Genomic DNA, 20,923 nt, shown 5'->3' with positions numbered 1-20,923 from the left:
AGAGAGATTTGATAAGCGCGTACCTATTGAACCCAACAACGCTCCGAAGACAACAGTCACTGCTTTATTTAGCTTATTTGGGCTTGTGCGTATGCCTTACTATTTCAAGAATGGGGCGCAATCTTTTCAAGGTTTCATGGACGAGGTTACGCGTAGACACCCGTTTATTTTTGTATACCATGATGACATTCTCGTTTGAAGTTACACGGACGAAAAGCCCAAAAAACACCTTCGCCTTCTATTTGAGCAACTGTATGAATACGGCCTGATCCTAAAGCTTCAGAAATACAATTTTGAAACTGAAGCCCTGCATTTCCTCGGCCATCGAATTTCCCCCAAGGCACCAAGCCACAGTAATCAAGGGTGCGGGCAATTGAGGACTTCCCCTCTCCAACCTTCTTCCAAAAGTTGCGCGACTCTCTGATGCTCATAAATTTTCACAGACGCTTCATACTACACTGTGCGCCAGTTCAGCCTTTTACCGACCTGCTGCGTCCCGACTTCAAAAAACCCTCTATCTTCCATTAGTCCTCGGAGCACAATCACTCCTTCCAGGAAGCCAAAACGCGGTTGACGACTGCGGTACTCCCGTTTCACCCGTTGCCCTACGCGCCAGCTCACCTTATGGTAGACGCGTCGACCACGGCAGTGGGTGCAGTAATGCCGCAGCTTGATGGCACAGTCAGGAGATCGCGGGGCTTGTCAAAGCGCGTCGAACCTACAGAAGTTCGCTACAGCACTTTCGGGTGGTTTATGTTGACCACCTTTTGGACTCTCAAGTATTTCCGTTTTTTTTTCTTGAAGGCTGTACCTTTTACATTGTGACCGACCGCAAGCAGTCAACGCCTGTTTCTAACAAAAATAGTTCCTCGTACTCCGAGCGTGAGATTCGGCAACTTTCCTGTATATGCGAATTTTCTACGGACATCCGCCATATATCTATCTGGCCGTGAAAATCAGGCAGCTGATTTACTGCCGTGGATCTGTGCTATAGCTGCTGGCCTTGTGGATTTACAAGCTCTCGCCTCCGCCTAGCAAAACGACCCCTAGCTGCGCCAATCGCGGAAAAAGCGCGCGTCGCTCCACCTTGCAGAGGTGCCGCTTCTTTACAGACCACAGGTCACTTACATCACATCACAGGTAACTCCTCGCATGTTGGGGCCCCACCAATTTTGGCGGACAATATTCTATTCACTGCACGGGCTAACCTATCCCGGCATCAGAGCGACACAGCGGCTTATCACAGACTGCTTCCTATGGCCAGGGATCAACAAAGATCTTCAAAGACACCTGGGAGACAGAGTGCAACACTCGGACAGCGGCCTTAATAAGTACAGCAACGGGAGTCGCGATTCAAGCACGATTAAGTGAGGGCGGGACGAATGCTCCTAAGAACAGCCCAATTTAAAAAGAAAGAAGCAATGCGAGCGCTACTTCATTCCATCAAAATATCAATACGAATTGTTTTAAATAGGTGTGGTTTCTAAAAAAAAGTCGATTCTGTTCTCTTTAGTATTATTAAACTCTCTTTTCGACAGCGCTCCTAGAAGTACAAAAGGGCGCACACGTGGTTGCAGGAAAACGCGTTCTTAAAGGCCATTTGCTGCGATACGCCCCCTCAAATGGTTTAGGGTTATGATGCTCCGTTTGGTTTTCTGGATCCCTGGGGGCTAATTTCAGGCTTAATACGCTCGGTGCTTCCGAAGGGAGTTATGTCGTAGGTCAACGTGTTCAGTGAAGTCTTCGCGTCAGATGAGTTCACGGCATCAGAGATGCCTGCCGCATGCCTACTGCATGAGCAGAAAACCAGCTGCCACACCCTTTCTATTTATTCTGGCTGACTATTAACGATATTGCTTTAGGATCTGGATTCTCTTCCAGTTTCTTTTCAGCATCGCTCACTTGGTTTGTTATTTGCGTCCTCTCCTTCTTTCGCTTCTTCGAAATCACCTCCCTGTTCATCTTAAATAAATAAGGGAACTGCTGGTCGCTTAGATTCTAACGGTGAGACGCCATCCGTGTCTTAGGCACCCTCTGTGTCTGTTGGTGTCGCGTCTCGCTGCCGTCGGTTCGCAGCGGTGCGTTCTCGTCATCCATATCGGATGAAGAGGAAGCCAGTTCATTGTCCTTGCATTCTATGGCCAGTGCGAAGAGGAGTAACCGCTATCCTGGTCATGGCTTTATGTCGCAGAAGCGAGACGAAGCAGGTGCGTTAGATGCGAACCAAACCAAGATCATTTTTTCATCTTTATTTTTTTTTTTACTTTTTACTGCGTCTGCCTTTGCTGCGCGCTAACTTCTTTTTCGTCTTGTCTTCTCCCACGAGCTTCAACAGTTAGTAATTCGTGGAGCACTTCGATATGCGGGCAGAACCTCTTTGTCTTAGAAACCGAGCATTTCACCACTGGCTCGGCTGCTCAATACCCTCTTTATTTGAGCGAACTCCTCGGCGTTTGTCAGCCGGTTAGATAAGGAAAACCTTCCACGGCAGGCAATGTAATCATCTTTATCATGAAATGAAAAATTCACCGATGATTACGATACTCCCTAATGCGAAATGCGAGCGCCACTCTATACGTGTTTTCATTTCGCGATATATTGGTTGGCCCGGAGAATCTGCTTCATGCTGCACATTGTAAACAAAATTAAGTGCGGTTCGACTGCCTCACTAATCGGGAGATCACGAGAGGCAGCGTGTTGGTCACGCGTGGGCGAGACTCACAGCAGCCGCCGCAGACAGACATCCGCTCATGCAGCGATTTGTTTCCATACAGACGACGCGCGCTACACTGGCGCCACCTCATAGCGATCGTCGGCGCAAAGCCCGTCTTGCGTTCTTGCGTGGCACTACGCTTTTCTTCTCACGCTTTTGGCCATACACTCCTCCTCCGTTTTCCTCCTTGCGCTCTCTTCGCTATCGCCATCTTTCATTTCAAGCTGCGCACACCGCGATCGCTTTCAAATTTTGCTGTGCCCGTTCACTCGGGTACGAAGGAAAACGCCGACGCTTGCCGCAGAAACGGGCGCCTAATAGCTGCGCTCTAAAAAGGTACTGCTAAAAAAAATAAAATTTTTTATTGGGGATTTAAAAAAAAAGAACTTGGGAGTCGCCGGGGGCCTTCTCCGTAGGCGTCGCCGCCACTGGGAGGCGGCTATCAAAAGCTCAGAGCTGGCAGACCAACTCTGGGCTGTCCAGGAAGCCGAAGATGCCGCTCGAATCCAAGGAAATCGAGCCGTCACCTGAGGCCACTACAGCAAGAACTGCCGGAGTATCCTTTAATAAAGTTTCTTCTTCTTCTTCTTCTCGGGGATACCTGCCCGTGCTTGAGTCGGCGCTTACGGAAGATTCATGTTAACAGAATGGAAGTTAATCAGAATATCGTAGCTGTACATTATAGCACCCATTAGAACGTAGCGCACAATATTCGCCTTCTTACAGAGGTCACCCTTAAACGAATAGTTGCACATCCATCCCGGCGAGAAAGTTGCACTCACAAAGCGCGCCCGATGAAGACAGAAATGCACCGTGACTGTCATTTAAACTCAAGCTAGCCGGGACAAGCATTGCTTTTATTTTCATCGTTCATCACACTGTCAGCCTTACCCCCGCCATGATGTTTCTCCATTAGTCGAAAAAAAAAAGCCTGCATTGCGTCAAATGTTGCTACCGGTCCCATATCGCATTCACAAGTGGCAGGCGCTTATTCGTGGAACAATTTTTTTTTTTTTGCTTAAAGCGGTACGTCCCTTTTATCGCTCAACGTCCATCGCACTCACTGACCGCCTGTTCATTGAATCTCTGTGCGTGGAGCAGGCTTTGATACTTCCTTCATCTTACATTTGAGGGCACTAAACGCGCGGCGCGTTAGCAGGCCGTCACGTGGTATTTTTGTTTTTAATCTTGCGCACCGTAGAGAAAAGCTCTAGAACATTAAACACGGCAGTTACCTCAGCGTAGATGAAATTTTCCGGTATTCGGAACAGGCGCTACAACTTTTGTATTGAATATTTTTCGCTCGTGTTACTATTTATAATGTTAATTAAGCAATATTTGTTAATTACTCAGCTGAGCCGATTGGAAAAAAAATAATGACTTGCTCCATATGGCTCAAAACAATACTGCGCCAAGTCGACACGCGTAGCGCCTACGTTTTTCTTAGCTGAAATACACTTTTATGGTATAAGTTTGACGAAGCCGCCGGTAAGCGTGAGCCATTTTTACAGCCAATAAGTTTCCTGGTCCATGGGAGTGAACATTATTTAGCTCATGTGCTCAAGGCAGCATTATTTGCCTCCAGTTGGATTAAGTTGACATATTTCATATTCATATTACTGTAATCAGCTTAGTAGTCTCCTTAAGTTATGCAGATTTGTCAAGCAACACTTAGAAACAAAATGAAGTTTGGTTAGCAGTTCTAGCGTCATTGTTAGGATGTGCACAACAAGGCGTAAAATATACAAAGTTCTGCGCTAAAACTGGCATTCACTTCCTTCCAAGTATTCTACAAGATTTAATATAGAGAAAATTTTCAACACCTTGTAGTTTGGCATGAGTAGATCGCCAATGTTGACGATCACGCCGTAGGTCAGGTTGAAGCGGTACAGCGTACTCTCATTTGATGCTCCCTCTGGGCGGAGAGTGAAGTAAGTATCGTTCAGCTGGAACTTATTCTGCATTATATCACCAAAAATTTCTTGCAGGAGATCTGGTTTGTCAGCCACGCTCTTTTCTCTAGCGCTTCCTTCAAAAAACAAAGAAGGAAAACCAGCAAAAAAGAAGGCGCGCATTCAATATGCTGTTAGGACGGAGTCAACGTGTTTGCTAGCACGTGATTTGCATACAATGTTCGAGAAGCAATCAGAGGACAAAAGACGAAGCTAGCTAACATGTACCGTTTCCTTTATCGCGCTTCTTTTTACACTTTGCTATGGGCACCAAGAAGCACATCGCGTCGAGTTCATATTTATGCCAATTACACATGGCTGAAAGTTTACAATTACAGCTGCAAAGCTGCTGAGCTTAAAGCAATTCATTGTGTTAGTGAAGATTGCCCATGACTGTGTTTTACTCAATGTCATTTCTGCTCTCGGGTTGCTAGTGCGCAACAAACAATAAATAACTTATGCGCAGTCTTATCGAAATTGGTTCATCAAACAGTGTTTACATGTGGAGTGACTTCCGAGCCTTGCGTTTCATGGCTCTCTTATGCCACCAAATCACGGCTGACACTTACTCAACATTTTTTCCTGGAAAACCTCTTCCACATCGCTTCAGAGCACGTAAGACGTAATTTGGGTTCCATTCTTGAATTCAAGTCTGAATATTCGAAGATATTACGCAATGATGCTATGTTCTTAAACATTCCTTAGAATTAAAAGAAAATTCTGGTAAATAATAACATTCTCGCGTATTTCTGCTAGACCGTTAGAAAGAGAGCAGCTATGTTTATTCAGCGGCGATTGCAGCCATTTATCCGTTCACGTAACTAATGAAAAGTAATCCCAATGAAAAATTACCGCATTTCTGGTGCAGCAAAAGAAGCGTGCTGAGAGAAACAACAGAGATACGTTCACTGTGGCCTTTATATTCTGCTTCGCCGCAATTCTGGTAATTAATCACGCACCAAATATCCTGGAAAGGCGTTTCATTTAGTCTGAATGAAGCGGTGAAATAGTAGAAAAGAAAGTTGAGAAATTCGCCCCAGTTCCGTTAACGACGCGTACGTGTGATACTGCACAATAATTTGGGAGGAGAAACTACCTTTTCATCAGCTGCATTACAATTTTTAGCGCGGAATATAAATTAGTGCATCATAAAGCGGGCTGTAATAATGTATCAGCAGTGTTTAGCGCCAGTGCAGTAGTGGTAAGTACCTGGAAATATCAGCATAAATAGACATGTGAAGGGGTGCGTGCGATTTGATGTATTACCTCTGGGTATAAAAAAGCCGTCTATGTTCAACGTTTCAAGAAAAGCAAATAACAGAACATAGCTGACCTGTAAGCAGTAGTACGAACACGTAGCGTAACGCCTGCATTCTTGTGAGACAAATGGAAATGCCGTATTCAAACTAAGTACACTGAATTCATAGATGGATGTGGCTGAAACAAAGTGAAGTAGAACATATGAACTCACGCATGCACGTACTGTAATAAGCTATCGAGTCTTGTCAACATTTGAGGGTTCAGCCGGGCCCTATGCCCCTGACTACATTAGCGGAAGTTAGACGAACTGGCAAAATTGTCGCGCGACTGGCCGCTCGAGGCACTCTGCATGTATTCGCAGCGTTCTTTCACGCTCAAAAAAAAGCACTTTTGCGTAGCACGTATTGAACAACAGGAAGCTGTACCTGGAGTCTTTCATGTTACTGTACAATTTTATCATTGACACTTTTCTCTAATTATCATATTTGAGAAGTTGATGACTTATTGAACACTAATTATGTAATTAGGTGGAATGAAACAAAATAAAATCTGTCTCCAAACCACCGCAAACACCATTAGTTGGGTCTGTCCAGATACGTGGCATCTGCATATATTATTGAATCTTGGTTCCTGATAGTTGTGACAGCTTTTATAATACCCTTATGTTAAATCATTACATTTGTGATGGCTGCTTTTGAACATAAACCCGGTGCTAGAACAGTTAGGCGACACACGCCTGCTTAACAATCCTTACAAATCCTTTACAAATTTCCCACGTGCAAGCTCGCGCTTTAACACGTTTGCACGTCAGGGGTGTCGCATAGGAACAAGCACTTGGATCTTCTAGCTGACCATGAAGACAGCACGAAGTATGCGACACCTTCGTCGGGAAAATTTTCCGCTTGCCTCTGATGGTGCTGCGATGCGGTGGCGTAATTCTGCAACCTCAATCGCGGCGTGACGTCTTGTGATTCAGCATGTTTGTTGTTGATTAAAACTTCCGCTTACCCCGGAAAATTCGCTATGGTTACTGAGAGATGCATTTATCACTGAAACCTGCAGCCGCTTGTCATAATGCGCAATTTTGTCTCGCTGACACGTGAAAGCATCACGTGCAGCTATTCCGAGAGAGAGTGGTACCTGCAGAATTTTTTTTCTTACAATTTTGTTTGGTATGCTCCTTGATTCTGGCTTTTAGGTTGCAATACAGCCTATAAGTCTAATTTATTCTATTGAAATATATAGACTCGGTGGCACATCCAGTTCTTACCGGAGGCTACGAAAAAATGGCTACTTGAAGTGCGTGGGCTTCCTTCAGTGTAGTATAGTCAGGAGCACAACGATAGGAACGGTTCCATCTAAATATTTCTGGGAAGCTCACAATTACCCACAAATCCTAAAATATGGCGATGCTCGCAATCCTTATGCCAATAGAAACTCATCAGCTTGTTGAGTTTCAGTTCGAAACAGCCCTTCTACGCTCTCCAATAAGAGCGCCAAATATTCCATTCTGGTATTAAGTAGTTATCTTCGAAAGCCAAAATATAACCTAAAACATTTAAGGATAGCCTGTAGAACATACTCCGCATAAATGTCATTGCCTACAAGTTTAAACTCAGTGCACATTTATTAAGGTGAAAGCCTTAAGTAGCTCACACCTTCGATGGTCTGGAAAATTCGGCATTCATTTAGAAGATCGGAATATTACTATGCGTATTTTGTATTATTCCGCAAATAGGCAGGCAGTGGATTTGTTATAATGTTTCTCGACATGCCTTAATTATCCCTCACATATTTAATTATGCTCCCATGCGAGCAAATATGTTTACTTACGTTCTAGCGAAAGATGATCTACATGGGCTATGTTTTTATGAAAGAGCTCTGGAATAAAATGCATACAGCACATTTAAACTCTTGATCAAACAACAGTACCTTGAAATACGCATAAATATTTATTACCTGCAAGCAATGACAACTGCGGGCAGGGCAATTTCGTGATTGTTTTATCACGTTCTGATGAAGGAGAAAGATAAGGCTACGCCAACGGTGTGAGGTAAGATGATGACTCTCTATTGGGTGAACTTGCACCCAAACAGACAAACAGCACACATTGTAAAACCATAGGGGGAGCAAAATCGTAGGTCGCAACAACAACAACAACAACAACAACAACAATAATAATAATAATAATAATAATAATAATAATAATAATAATAATAATAATAAGCCATTTTATCTCCACTGAAGAACGATTCCAACAATGCTATTGCAACTTGAGCCTTCGAATTTCCTAATTTCATTTACCTAACCTCAACAAGACGGCACACGAGGCCGCACGAGACCTAACTCACCGTGCGCGCCCGGACTCCTCGGCAGGATGGTTGAGCGAGTGCGACCCCCTCGTACCTTACAACGATCTCACCAAGTATTATAAGTTAGTTAAGATAACCATGCCGCTACCACACAAAGCACTCAATAAAGCACAAGAAGTCACGTACAGGTGGCTTCAGACGGGCACCTACCGATGCCCTGCCTTCCTACACACGATCTTTCCGGACACGCACCTTCACAATGCGTGTCGCTACTGTAAGGATACAGCTAGCCTTGCTGACATGCTCGGTGGTTGCCCCTTGTCGCTGGGGGCCAGGACCACCAAGGGAGAGTGGGACCGAGCTTACGCAGCTCGGACCTTGAAGCACAACTCTGGGCTGTCCATCGGGCCCGCCACGCGGCGGAGGGGCATGGCCTCTCTGTCTCGACGTGGGTGCGACCCGCTGCGCACTAATCGCACACACCGAAGGACCTCAAGAAAGTTATTAATCCATCCAACCATCCATTCATCACATCACCTTGTCTGCCATCTTCGACTGCGCTTCCCTCCCCTTGGTACCAATTATGCAAGCCTATAATGGTCCGCCGGTTATCCAACTTACGCATTACGTTGCCAGCACAGTTCAATTTTTTTCTTGATGTCAATACAATATCGGCTATCGCCGTTTGATCTCTGATACAAACCGCTTTCTTCCTTTCTCTTAACGTTACGCCTAACATTATTTGTTCCTTTGCGCGGTCCTTGAATTGTTCTGGAGCTCCTTTGTAGACCTCAAAGTTTCTGCCCATATGTTTGCACTGACAGAACGCATTGATTGTGCACATTTGTTTTCAATGATAGCGCTAAGCTCCCAGTCAGGATCTTAAAATTTCAGCGGTATGCACTCGAACCCATTCTCATTCTTCTGTAAATTACTATCTCACGATCAAGGTTCCGCATGAGTACTTGATCTAAGTAAATGTACTTCTTCACAGATTCTAGAGGCTGCCTGGCGACCATGAACTCTTGTTGCCTTGCCAGGCTTTTGATCATTGTCTTTGTATTCTGCATATGAATCTTAAACACCACTTTCACAATCTCTCTGTTGAGGTGCTCAATCATTTCTTTCAACTCGTCCCCGGTGTTGCTCAACAGGACAATGTCATCTGTTAACCGAAGGTTCCTGAGATATTCGCCGTTGATCCTCGCTCCTAAGCCTTCGAGGTTGAATAGCTTGAATACTTCTTCCAAGCCTACAGTGAATAGCATTGGAGAGATTCTGTCTTCTTACCTGACCCATTATTTAGAGGTATTTTACTTTTCTTGTATGTGGAGAATCAAAGCAGCTGTGGAATGTTTGTAGATATTTTCCAAGATAATTACGCAAGCCACCTGTACTCCTTCATTATGTAATGCCTCTATCACTGCTGGTATCTGCATAGAACCAAATAGATTTGCGTAATTTATAAAAGCCCTATAGAGAGGTTGATTGTTCTCTGCAGATTTCTTGACTACCTGATTGATGCAGTGGAGTGATCCATTGTAGAGTATCAATTCCTGAATCCAACCTGTTTCCTTGGTTTACTAAAGTACAGTGTTGCCCTTATTTTATTGAAAATTATCTTCATGAATATCTTATGCAATACTGGCAGTAAATAAATGGATCTAGAATTTTTCAGTTCTTCCAAGTCTTTCTTTTCGTGGATTAGTATAACGTTGGCATTGTTCCAGTTCTCTGGAAGCATTGAATTCATGAGATATTTCGCATGAGGGCCACAACTTGTTTTCAAGCATGATGTTTCCTGCATTGTTCAATAAACCGACTGCTTTTCCATCTTCTTCTCCCGCTGTTTGCCGTTTCATGTCTTGCAAGGCCCTTCTAAGGAGCCTCTGTAACCTGTTCATTACTACTTCGGATGGAAGTATCGTGTTTGCTCTGGGAAATGTGCAGGTCAGTATAGCAGTCTTCCGCTGCTTTTACTATTACTTCGAAATTGCTCGTCATATTGTGACCTAGTAGTGACATATAAAGAACACAGTAGCAATACTGTGGAATACGAAACAAACTTTTATTGGGTGAACCTGTGCCCACAAAAACAGGCTACGCTTAAAGAACGGCGACAGCAGCGAACACAGTCGGCGATCGTCAAAATCTGATCAGCAGACCAAGCGTGTCAGCTTTTATACATCAGTCGTCGTATGTTCCAAAACAATCACTGGGACCCGCGTGTCTTCCAAAAAGTTCTACACCTTTCGCATCACGCATACATGCAATCAGATCACGCAAGGTTCGGTGACAGACAGCAGAAGCAACCATCGATAACCTTCCAGAAACTTCTGATACATGCAGATGCGTTGTACGACGTGCGATGCCATTTGTTAGATGGTGAAACGTTGTTGCCCCACATAGATTACCGAGTGCACGTGCCAATACCCTCCTCTTAAATAGCATTGACCCGATCCTGCAAACAAATGAATTTAATCAACAAAAACACCCGTCGCAAAGAAAAAACAAGGAATTCGTCAGCGTGCGTAAAAGGGCTTAAGACGCACCACGGGGACCACTTCAGATCGTGCGCGGCACCGCTGTGAAAGCGAAATGCCGTCTGGCACGATCTTATAGTACAGTTCGCCAATAGGTCGGATGATCTTGTAGGGTCCGAAATAGCGTCTCAGTAGTTTCTCACTGAGTCCTCGTTGGCATATTTCGATCCAAACCCAAACACGATCGCCGGGCTGGTACTCGAAATAGCGTCGTCGCAGGTTGTAGTGTTGGCTGTCTGTACGCTGCTGTTTCGTGATCCGTAGGCGGGCGAGCTGTCGCGCTTTTTCGGCGTACTGAAGATAGGTGACGACGTCAAGATTCTCTTCATCGGTAACGTGCGGCAGCATGGCATCCAGAGTCGTCGTCGGGTTCCTGCCGTAAACCAGCTCGAACGTAGTGATCTGTGTTATTTCTTGCACCACCGTGTTTTAAGCGAACGTTACGTACGGCAGGACATCATCCCAGTTGTTGTGTTCGACGTCGACATACATTGCTAGCTTGTAGGCGAAAGTCTTGTTCAAGCGCTCCGTAAGACCATTCATCTGTAGGTTGTAGGCAGTTGTTCTCCTGTGTCTTGTCTGACTGTCTGTCTGAGTGATTGTCCCAACAAATCCATCCCAATCTGCTGAAATGGTCCCAAAGGCCGCTCGATGGGCTGTAATAATCCCGCTGGCCTTGTCAGTGATGTCTTGCGTCGCTGACAGTCTCGGCATGTCTTGACGTAACGGGCAACGTTGGTGATTAGGCGCGGCCAGTAATAGCTTTCCTGTATGCTCGATAGCGTCCGAGAGAATCCGAGGTGTCCAGCGGTCGGATCGTTATGCAGGGCGTGCAGTACTTCTGGATGCAGCGTTGAGGCAACAACACGAAGGTAGATGGCGCGGGCTCGTGAGAAGTTCTTCTTTAGTAGCAGGTTGTTTTGAAGCGAGAGCGCAGGCTATCCTCGTTTAAATGCCCTAGGGGCAATGTCGGTGTGCCCTTCCAGATCTTCAACGAGGCTTTTTAGCTCCGAGTCTGCAAGTTGCTGTTCAGCGAGGTCTTCCGCGCTTATTATTCCCAGGAAAGCGTCGTCATCCTCGTCCCCTTACCGGGGCGGGTCGATGAGGGCGCGTGATAGACAATCGGCATCAGAGTGTTTTCGTCCGGACGTGTAGGTTACAGCGATGTCGTATTCTTGTAGTCTGAGGCTCCAACGCGCCAGCCGTCCTGAAGGATCCTTTAAATTCGCTAGTCAACAGAACGCGTGAAGGTCGCTGACGATTATGAATGGCCTGCTATATAGATAAGGGCCAAAGTTTGCTGTAGCCCAAACGATGGTGAGTCATTCCTTTTCGGTCGTACAATAATTGCCTTGCGCCTTTGACAGCGACGGGCTGGTGTAAGCTATCACCCGTTCATGTCCGTTTTTCCTCTGGACTAGTACGGCACCGAGGTCTAGGCTACTGGCGTCAGTATGGATTTCCGTATCGGCGTACTCGTCGAAGTGCGCAAGTACCGGTGGCGACTGCATGCGTCGTTTGAGTTCTTCAAGTGCGTCGGCCTGCGGCGTTTCCTACTTGAACTGGGCATCACATTTAGTTATGTGTGTAAATGGGTCAGCGATGCGTGAAAAGTCCTTGCCAAAGCAGGTGTAGCAGGCGCATATGCCAAGGAATCTACGCACTGCCTTCTTGTTGATCGGCTGCTGGAACTTTATGATGGCGACTGTCTTCTGTGGGTCGGGGGCGGACTCCAGATTCGCTGATGACGTGGCCCAAGAACAGAAGGTGATCGTAGGCGGAGCGGCACTTTTCTGGCTTCCGAATGAGCCCTAATAACTTGATGGCCTCTAGTACTGTCGCAAGCGGCCTAAGGTTATCGCCAAATTTCCAGCGAAGATGACGACGTCGTCCAAGTAAACAAGCCAGGTCTGCCACTTTAACCCTGCTAACACCGTGTCTATGACGCGCTGGAACGTTGCAGGTGCGGAGCACAGTCCGAATGACATGAGCTTGAACTCGTAGAGGCCGTCTGGCGTGAAAAAGGCGGTGTGTTCGCAATCTCACTCGTGGTCTTCTATTTGCCAATAGCCAGACTTGAGATCCATAGACGAGAAGTATTTAGCGTTGCAAAGCCGATCCAATGCCTCGTCTCTCTGAGGGAGGGGGTATACGTCCTTCTTCGTGATCTTGTTAAGTCGACGGTAATCGACGTAGAAACGTAGGGCTCCGTTCTGTTTTCTTCACAAAGACTACAGGAGATGCCCACGGGCTTTTTGACGGCTGGATGATGTCGTCGTGCAGCATTTAATCGACTTGTTCCCTAAAGCTTCGCGTTCTCGTGTCGAAACTCGGTAAAGGCCCTGGCAGAGTGGTCGCTCGCACTCTTCAGTTATTAGGCAATGCTTTGCGACTGGTGTTTGTCGAATCCTCGATGACGTCGGCAAACACTCTTTGTATCGTCGTAGAAGATTTCTGAGCTGTTGCTGCTTACCCATGGGGAGACTTGGAATTATGTCGAAGTCTGATTCGGGAACTATCGTCGCCAGGGTGAATGAGGCAGAATCCGAGAGGACAAACGCATTGCTGGTTTCCACAATTTCCTTGATGTACGCGATTGTCGTGCCTTTATTTACGTGCTTGAACTCCTGGCTGAAGTTTGTCAGCAACACTTTCGTTTTTCCTCCGTGCAGTCCAGCGGTTCCTCTTGCAGCACAAATTTCACGGTCGAGTAGCAGACGTTGGTCACCCTCGATGACGCCTTCTACATCAGCGGGTGCTTTGGTGCCGACGGAAATAATAATGCTGGAGCGCGGTGGGATGCTCACTTAATCTTCGAGCACACTCAAGGCGTGGTGGCTACGAGAGCTCTCCGGCGGTAACACTTTATCTTCCGACAGCGTTATCGATTTAGACTTCAGGTCGATGACCGCGCCGGGGTGGTTCAGGAAGTCCATGCCGAGGATGATGTCTCGTGAATACTGTTGGAGGGTAAAGAATTTGACAGGATAAGTCCGGTCATTAACGGTAATTCTTGCCGTGCAGATTCCAGTCGGCGTAATGATGTATCCTCCAGTGGTCCGAATTTGAGGGCGTTGCCATGCCGTCGTAACCTTCTTCCACTGGGACGCGATGTGTCCACTCATGACGGAGTTCTAGGCCCCTGTCTCTACTAAGGCGGTAACTGCGTGTCCGTCAATTAGCACGTTCAGGTCGGTGGTTCTTCGTCGTGCGTTACAGTTAGGTCTTGACATCGGATCACGGCTGCGTCGGATTGACCTATGCCTTGTACGTCGCGTCATGAGGTCGTCTTTCTTCGGCGTATTTTTTGCTTCTAGACTACATCGGGACGGCGGCGTGTCGTTATTATGTCGTCGAGATTGCCTCTTCGGCGTCTTCGTCGGCGGCGGAGGATTTTCATCAGTTCGACGAACAGCAACCGCCCCTCCATCGGTTGCTGCATTTAGTTTTCTTGATCTGGGATCGCAGAGCGTCCCTGGGCGGTGCCAATCTATGGACGGCGCTGTGGCGACAGGTAGCAGCCTGGTGATGGCGAACGGGACAGTCCACGAGAGATCCACTGAGTAGCGGAGAGGTAGTCGACGATATCGCGAGGGCGTTGAACTTGCTGCGGGCGCGGATCTTTGACGGCCAACCGTCGTTGTCCCATTTCGCGGTAGAGGCATCGGCGTTAGATATGTCCGGCTTCCCCGCAGTGATAACAGAGCGGGCGGGGGTAGGGGGTGCTCCAAATGCTCGTCCTCCTCGCGTAGCTGCACTGGTCAATTGGTAAGCGTGCTGACGGCGGCGGCAGTGGACGATGGAATTGCGGCGTTACAGGGCCCTGGCGCGGTCGCAAAGGGGGACCTCGACGACGGGCGACGGCGGTGTAGGTCATCGCTTCCGGCACGAGAAGCGACGATTCGGGTTGCACTTCGGTAACGCCGAGTGACCGTCGAAGTTCGTCCTTGACGATGTCAGTGACTGAGGGTACCTGAGGTTGCGACGAAGGAAACATCTTGCGCAGTTCTTCGCGCACAATGACCCTGAGGGTCTTGGCGGTTATATTGAACACTTGGCGGTTATACTGCCCAGTGCGCATTTGTAGAGTTTTCTCAATCAGCATTGCCTCTGTGAAGAACTCAGCTACGGTCTTCGGTGGGTTTTGAACCACTTTGACGAAATGTTCTTCCTTTACGCATCGCATCAAGGTACGCACTTTTTTCTCTTCGGACATTTCCGTGTGGGCGTGCCGGAAAAGTCGGGTCATCATTTCCGTGAAGATGGCGATGGTATAATTGGGTAGTTGGCCTCGAGTTTCAAGCAGAACTTCGGCTCTTTTCAGACAACGCTTGTGAACGTCCTCTGGAAGTTACAGCGGAACAGGTCCCACGTAGTAAGGGTGGACTCCCGGTTCTCGAACCATGTCCTCTCGGCATCTTCCAAGGAGAAGTACATATGTCGTAGCTTATCCTGAGAGGCCCAATTGGTGAAGGTCGAAATCCTTTCGAAGGTTTAGAGCCAGATTTCGGGATGCTCAGAGGTAGCTCCGTGGAAAGTAGGGGGCACTCTGGCTGGTTGAAGCACGATGGGTGACATTGGGGCTGCCATTGTGGTTGTCTTGGGCGCAATCTTCTTGGTCTTCTCAGGTAGAAGTCCATGCTCCGGGGGCAGCTGTTGTAGACGGTGGCTTGCTGGATGGTTCGGGACTATGTTGGTGTTCTCTTTGCGATCCGGGCTGGGATCGCGGCTTGTCGTGGGCGTCGGGTACATGAACGAAAAGCACCTCCACCAGATGTCACCTGATAGTGACGTATAAAGAACACAGCAGCAGTACTGTGGAAGACGAAACTATCTTTTATTGAGAGAACTTGTGCCCACGAAAACAGGCTACACTTAAAGAACGTCGACAGCGGCGAACACAGTCGGCGATCGTCAAAATCTCATCAGCGTTTCTTCTTGACCATTTTTACTCTTTCTCTCGTCTTATTTAGATTAATCCTTGACCTCAGTAGCCTATGATCACGTAACCATACCTAACACGACTTCATCCTCGACTATGCTGGGTTCGGCAGAAAGCACATTGTCTATTTATACGTTAGTCGTCGTGGATTTCAGCGCTCTCGGTGGTGCTCACGGGCCTTCAGAATGTACAATGCTATTGGCGTCGGGTATATAATTTTATTAGACATTGTTCGCTCGCTACAAATTTGTCGACAACATTAAAGAAAGCGTCGATACATGAAGGCGCGTTTATCATTTAGCGATAAGTTTGTACCATTCGTTGGCGAGTGAAGAACGCTCAGTAGGTAAAAATGAAAAAGTACGCTCTTCAATGTACCCTCCTAAAAAGACCACCCTCCATTGTCACGATGCAGCAGAGAGAACAAACACGCAAAAACGAAAGTACACGTAGGAAGAAATTGAAGTAAAAGAAATAAAGCCGTAAAGTTTGTAAGCACGCGTCGAATGCCTTAACGCAGACAGTATCAACGACGTCAGCTGGCTCGAGGCACAACTGCGATTGCGTAATGCCGTCCAGCACACCATCATAGTCCCACATACCAGTACGTTGGAGGATCTTGTGGTGTGAAATCAATTCGCTGAAGACACTGCCGCTGGGCTGATATTCCGCCTAGCGTCGTCGGGGATTGTGCTTTCGGTTCACGGTTATTAAAGTGAAGCTTTCTTTGCCTCGCCTCCCTAATTTTCTGCCGCTGTTGTGATGGTCTCGCCACGGATACAGCTGGGCTACCAGATGACGCTCGCCACCAGATGACGCTCGCCTACGCACATGCATCCCTTCAGCATCCTTGCGAGGGTGACGACGGTGGAACGATGACTGTGGCATGACAAAGGCGGAGAAGATCGCAAAATAATGAAGTAGCTCAAATTACGCTTGAGATAGGCGAAGACGGCGTTTTTGGGTTAAAGCTCACGCATAGACTGATGAGCGTTACCTGTCCCCCCTTAACGAGCCCCATGGGGCCGCCACTGTGCGCACATTGTCTACAACAACTTGATTTGGGCGAGCATAACTTGGAAAAAGCGCGAAGAAGGCGAGTGCTGTGGTAGGAAACAAACACAACAGGACGACCGCTGCATTGGGAAGTGAAAAAAGTACTGTAGGAACAACCCACTTCCTAACATCTGAAAAACACACCAAAAATAACCAAAAGGCTACAAGGCATGTGTTCTCCCTACAAGTAGCGGTGCTTATCTAGAACGAGCTTGTCTAGTGCATATCTACAACGTGAGATAAGTTTTCTAGGTAAGCACCTCTACTTGTAAGCACCTGGAAATTTGAAAGTGAGGTGAAGCCAAGGGAAGACAAAACGGCTGTAAAAGTGAGAGACAAGGAAAAATGTTGGAGAGGGGAACAGAAAAGGTGACTGCCGATTTCTCCCGCGTGGGTCAGTCCAGCGATACTGTCTACATGAAGCGGGGGCCAAAGTGGCATGCTGCCTCCGCCGAGGGGCCACAAAGACGCAAACACCCGACATCGACTCAGCCTCCAATATCTTCTCTACCCCGAACATAGAAAAGCCATGCACGGCTTAGTGTGGGAGAGGCCGAACCCCATCTGGGCGCTTCCGTCACTGCGCAACACACCGAACGCCTGCTGACACAGACGCCCCTGCGAGGGCATGGTGAAGAGCGAATGATAAGAGAGATCTATTCCGGCATGAAATTTTCTGATGATATTGTCTCGAGGTTAACAGCCTGATACTCTCATATGACGAAGGCATTTTGTTATCGGTCTCTTGTCCAACCTCGAAATCACCCTATACGTTTACTGGTTTCTCTGACTTCATTCGTGCGGACGACAATCACATTACTGATCTCTTAGCGGATCATTTTGATAGATTTTGTTCTCTGTCAGACGGAGAAGATATAAATTTTCTTGCTAATTACTTCTAGGATCTTGTCAAGTCATCTATACAACGATTTGTGCGCGTTTAAACTAAGGTAAGTAATGCTAACCTTCCCTGGATCACTCGCCACATATAGAATTTATCTCGTTGTGTCCTTAGGCTTAGGCGTTCTAAATGAACCAAGGAACCCATGACCGTGAACAGGTTTCACAAGGCAAAAATCAACCTAATCTAAAACTAATTTAAAAGGCCAAAGATTTCTTTTTCGCGTTCAACTGCCTCAACTGCTAAGAATTAGGCCTCGTAAATACGGGATTTCGTTTTTACCTTACGATACTTACCCACTTCATTCAAAATTGACAATGACGTCATCAAGGATCCGTCAGTATTATCAAATACTTTCAACAAGTATTTTCGCTCCGTATGTCTACAAGATAACGGCTGCATTCCTTGTCGCACCACTACAGTTTATTCTGAAAGAATCAGTGTCATTGACATAAACAATGAAGGCATTCTTAACTTCGTATTAAACTAGGATACCAAGAAATTCACCGCTTCGGATGGGATACACAATGCGTTCTTGGTGTGCCACTTCTCGAAATCATCTAGATATCTGACGCTCATATTCAACTAATATTCATTATCTGCCACTGTTCCTTGCTTATGGAAGTTAGCTAAAGTGCTTCCTCTTTATAAATCCAGTGATAAGCAGTCTTTGTGGAACTACAAACCGATTTGGATAGCATCACAGTCATGCCATATCTTAGAGCATCTCATTCATTGACACACAGTTCTTTTCCTGGAATCACATAATCTGCTATCTAACATGTAACATGGGTATAGGCGCCGTTTTAGTACCACAACCCAGTTGAGTTTAATAATTACATTTTCCTTAACCTTGGTGGTAGTAACGCCTTGCCGCTCTCTTTATAGAATTCTCTGAAGCATGGGACGCAGAATTACGCTCTTAACTCCTTGATAAACTTCACGCTGTACTAAATATTCCTCAAACAGTTAACTGTATTTCAAGCTTTCTTTCACTTCGCTCCCAGTTTGTCTTTTACAGCTCAACCGACTCTACTGCTATTGCTGTGACATCTGGAGTGCCCCAAGGCTCCGTTCATGCGCCACTGATTTTGTTAATCTACGTAAATTATTTGCGTGTTAATATATATTCAAACATTCGTCTTTATGCCGAGGATTGTGTTTCATATGAAGTGATTAACTTTTCTTATGGTCATTACTGCCTCCAGGAGTCATTTGCTACGTTTTCCACTTAATGCAACAACTGGCAAATGAACATAAACATTGTTAAAGCCTTCCTTATGTGCTTCTGTGAAAAAAAAATCTTCTGCTCTCTTTCATTCTTCCTTCAATAACCACCCTGTGTGGGGGGAATTTGAATACAAATATCACGGTGTTATTCTTGTACATAACATGTCATGGTCTAATTAGGTTGATTGCATTTGTGACAAAGCACTAAAAAATTAGGTTACCTACGTTGCACACTGTCCAACTCTTCAAGTGATACTGAGCTACCATTATATATATCGCTAGCACGCCCTGTGGTTGGCGATGCACCTTTCTTGTGGGACCCTTATGTGCAGGGTAGTATTAACAGGCTATACGAAATTCAGAGTAAAACAGTAAGTTTCACGTGTCACTGTTATGATCGTTATACTTTACCCTGTTCTGCACTTTGTTACTTGAATTTACCTTCGCCCCATTCACGTCGCTGCATAATATAATTAAATATTTTGCACAGCATCGTCAATTCTTCAGTGAGGCTTTCACAAAACAGCTACTGCTCGCGTCAGAGCCAGCGACGACACATCACCACTTGAGCTTGAGGCCCTGCTTTTCGCGCACTAATATGTTTAAATTCAGCTTTTTATATCGCTACATAGAAATCTGGAATTACTTACCTGGGTCTATTCGCTCATGCTCACCCCGAAATTATGTATCTGGTATCAAAGATGAATGGTCCTAGGACATCACCCTCATCGTTGTAGTGTACTTATCTGTGTAAAACTTTCTTCTGTTACTCCACCCCTCATACAGCGCTTATTGCGCTGTAGAATCTACAAATGAATAAATAAATAAATAAATAAATAAACAAATAAATAAATAAATAGGAACATAAATAAATACATAAATATATAAATAAATAAGAAACAGTAGTACAGACATCTTGATTACCAGCAGCGACAGTGCAACGGACACATCTTGAGGCAAATTCCTTTCCACTGTGCAGATACGGTATCGCATCGTTCCAGCTCGATCTGTCGACACGCGGAAAGCAACCCAGGGCCGGAGATAGGTACCTGCGGTCCCGCTATATCGCATCGAATCGCTCCAGCCAATCTCCGACACGTGGAAGGCAACTCGGCGCCACCTGTTTTCCCGCTGTCTGTCGCTCACAATCCGAAGTGCCATATTCTAAAGCTACAGACTTCCACAAGGATCATTAGCAGCAGCGACAGTGCAAAGGACACATCTGGACGCAAATTCCGTTCCTCTGTGCAGGTTAGTGGTACCATCTCCTAAGTTGTCCCTATTGTACAGTTCACTGTCGCTGCTACTACTTCAGTAGAATTTTTTTCACTGTGCTTAAATCGGTGTGTGAGAGTGACCTGCTAAAATATGCAAATAAATGCCGAGCTCGCGAGGAAAATTGAGGAAATGGAAGCAAAATTTAGTAAGGAGACCGATCGCTTGGCTCCGTATGTCTTCGGCAAGGTTTTCCTAAGGATGCAGTCTTCAGGGATTGATGTCAAGGAACTCAAAACAGAGTTTGAGGTTTAAAATAGAGTATGAAAATCTGGAATGATACTGTCGAAACATTACTAATAGCAAAGTACATTACATTAATCAAGTAGAAATCAAGGACATTTCTTGTACGCTGGGGGAAAACTGTGTAGCAATATTGCACAAAGTCGGGGAAGAAATTGGATGCCCTCTTACGCCTGCCCAACTGGAGATTGTGCACCGGGTTTCGACAAAAACAAGGGACAAAAATAACGTCATTGCTCGGTTTTGCTCGCCCTAAAAGCAAAACGAATTGATTGGTAAGGCGCGTAAGGCTAAGCTGTGTCTTGACCATCTTGGCATCACAGCTTCCATCAACACCTGAATGACCCCTTGACGCCGCAAAACAAGTCATTATTCACCTAGGCTCTGGCTCTAAAGAGAGCCAACAATTGGAAGTTCCTGTGGACTGACAATTGTCTGATCAAGGCCCGGAAAACTACCCATAGCCAAGTCTACCGCATTGCCATCAAATCCGACC

The 20,923-nt window shown here is 46.2% G+C and overlaps 1 protein-coding gene across 3 annotated transcripts in view; it reads right to left on the bottom strand.

The window, feature by feature from the left end:
* Positions 1-19,710, bottom strand: part of LOC142558058 (uncharacterized) — a 45,428-nt gene extending 25,718 nt beyond the window's left edge. For all 3 annotated transcript variants that reach the window (XM_075670219.1, XM_075670220.1, XM_075670221.1), the window contains exons 1-3: positions 19,560-19,710; positions 5,999-6,102; positions 4,537-4,742 (exon numbers count right to left, since the gene is read on the bottom strand). In XM_075670219.1, the coding sequence (XP_075526334.1) occupies positions 4,537-4,742; positions 5,999-6,038 (246 nt within the window). In that variant the 5' untranslated portion in view covers positions 6,039-6,102; positions 19,560-19,710. The remainder of the gene's footprint in view (positions 1-4,536; positions 4,743-5,998; positions 6,103-19,559) is intronic.
* Positions 19,711-20,923: the final 1,213 nt, after the last annotated feature.

Source organism: Dermacentor variabilis, chromosome 9, assembly GCF_050947875.1.
Source record: "Dermacentor variabilis isolate Ectoservices chromosome 9, ASM5094787v1, whole genome shotgun sequence".
Classification (NCBI taxonomy): domain Eukaryota; kingdom Metazoa; phylum Arthropoda; class Arachnida; order Ixodida; family Ixodidae; genus Dermacentor; species Dermacentor variabilis.
The sequence above is the reverse complement of the archived record's forward strand: the minus strand, read 5'-3'. Positions and strand labels throughout refer to the sequence as shown.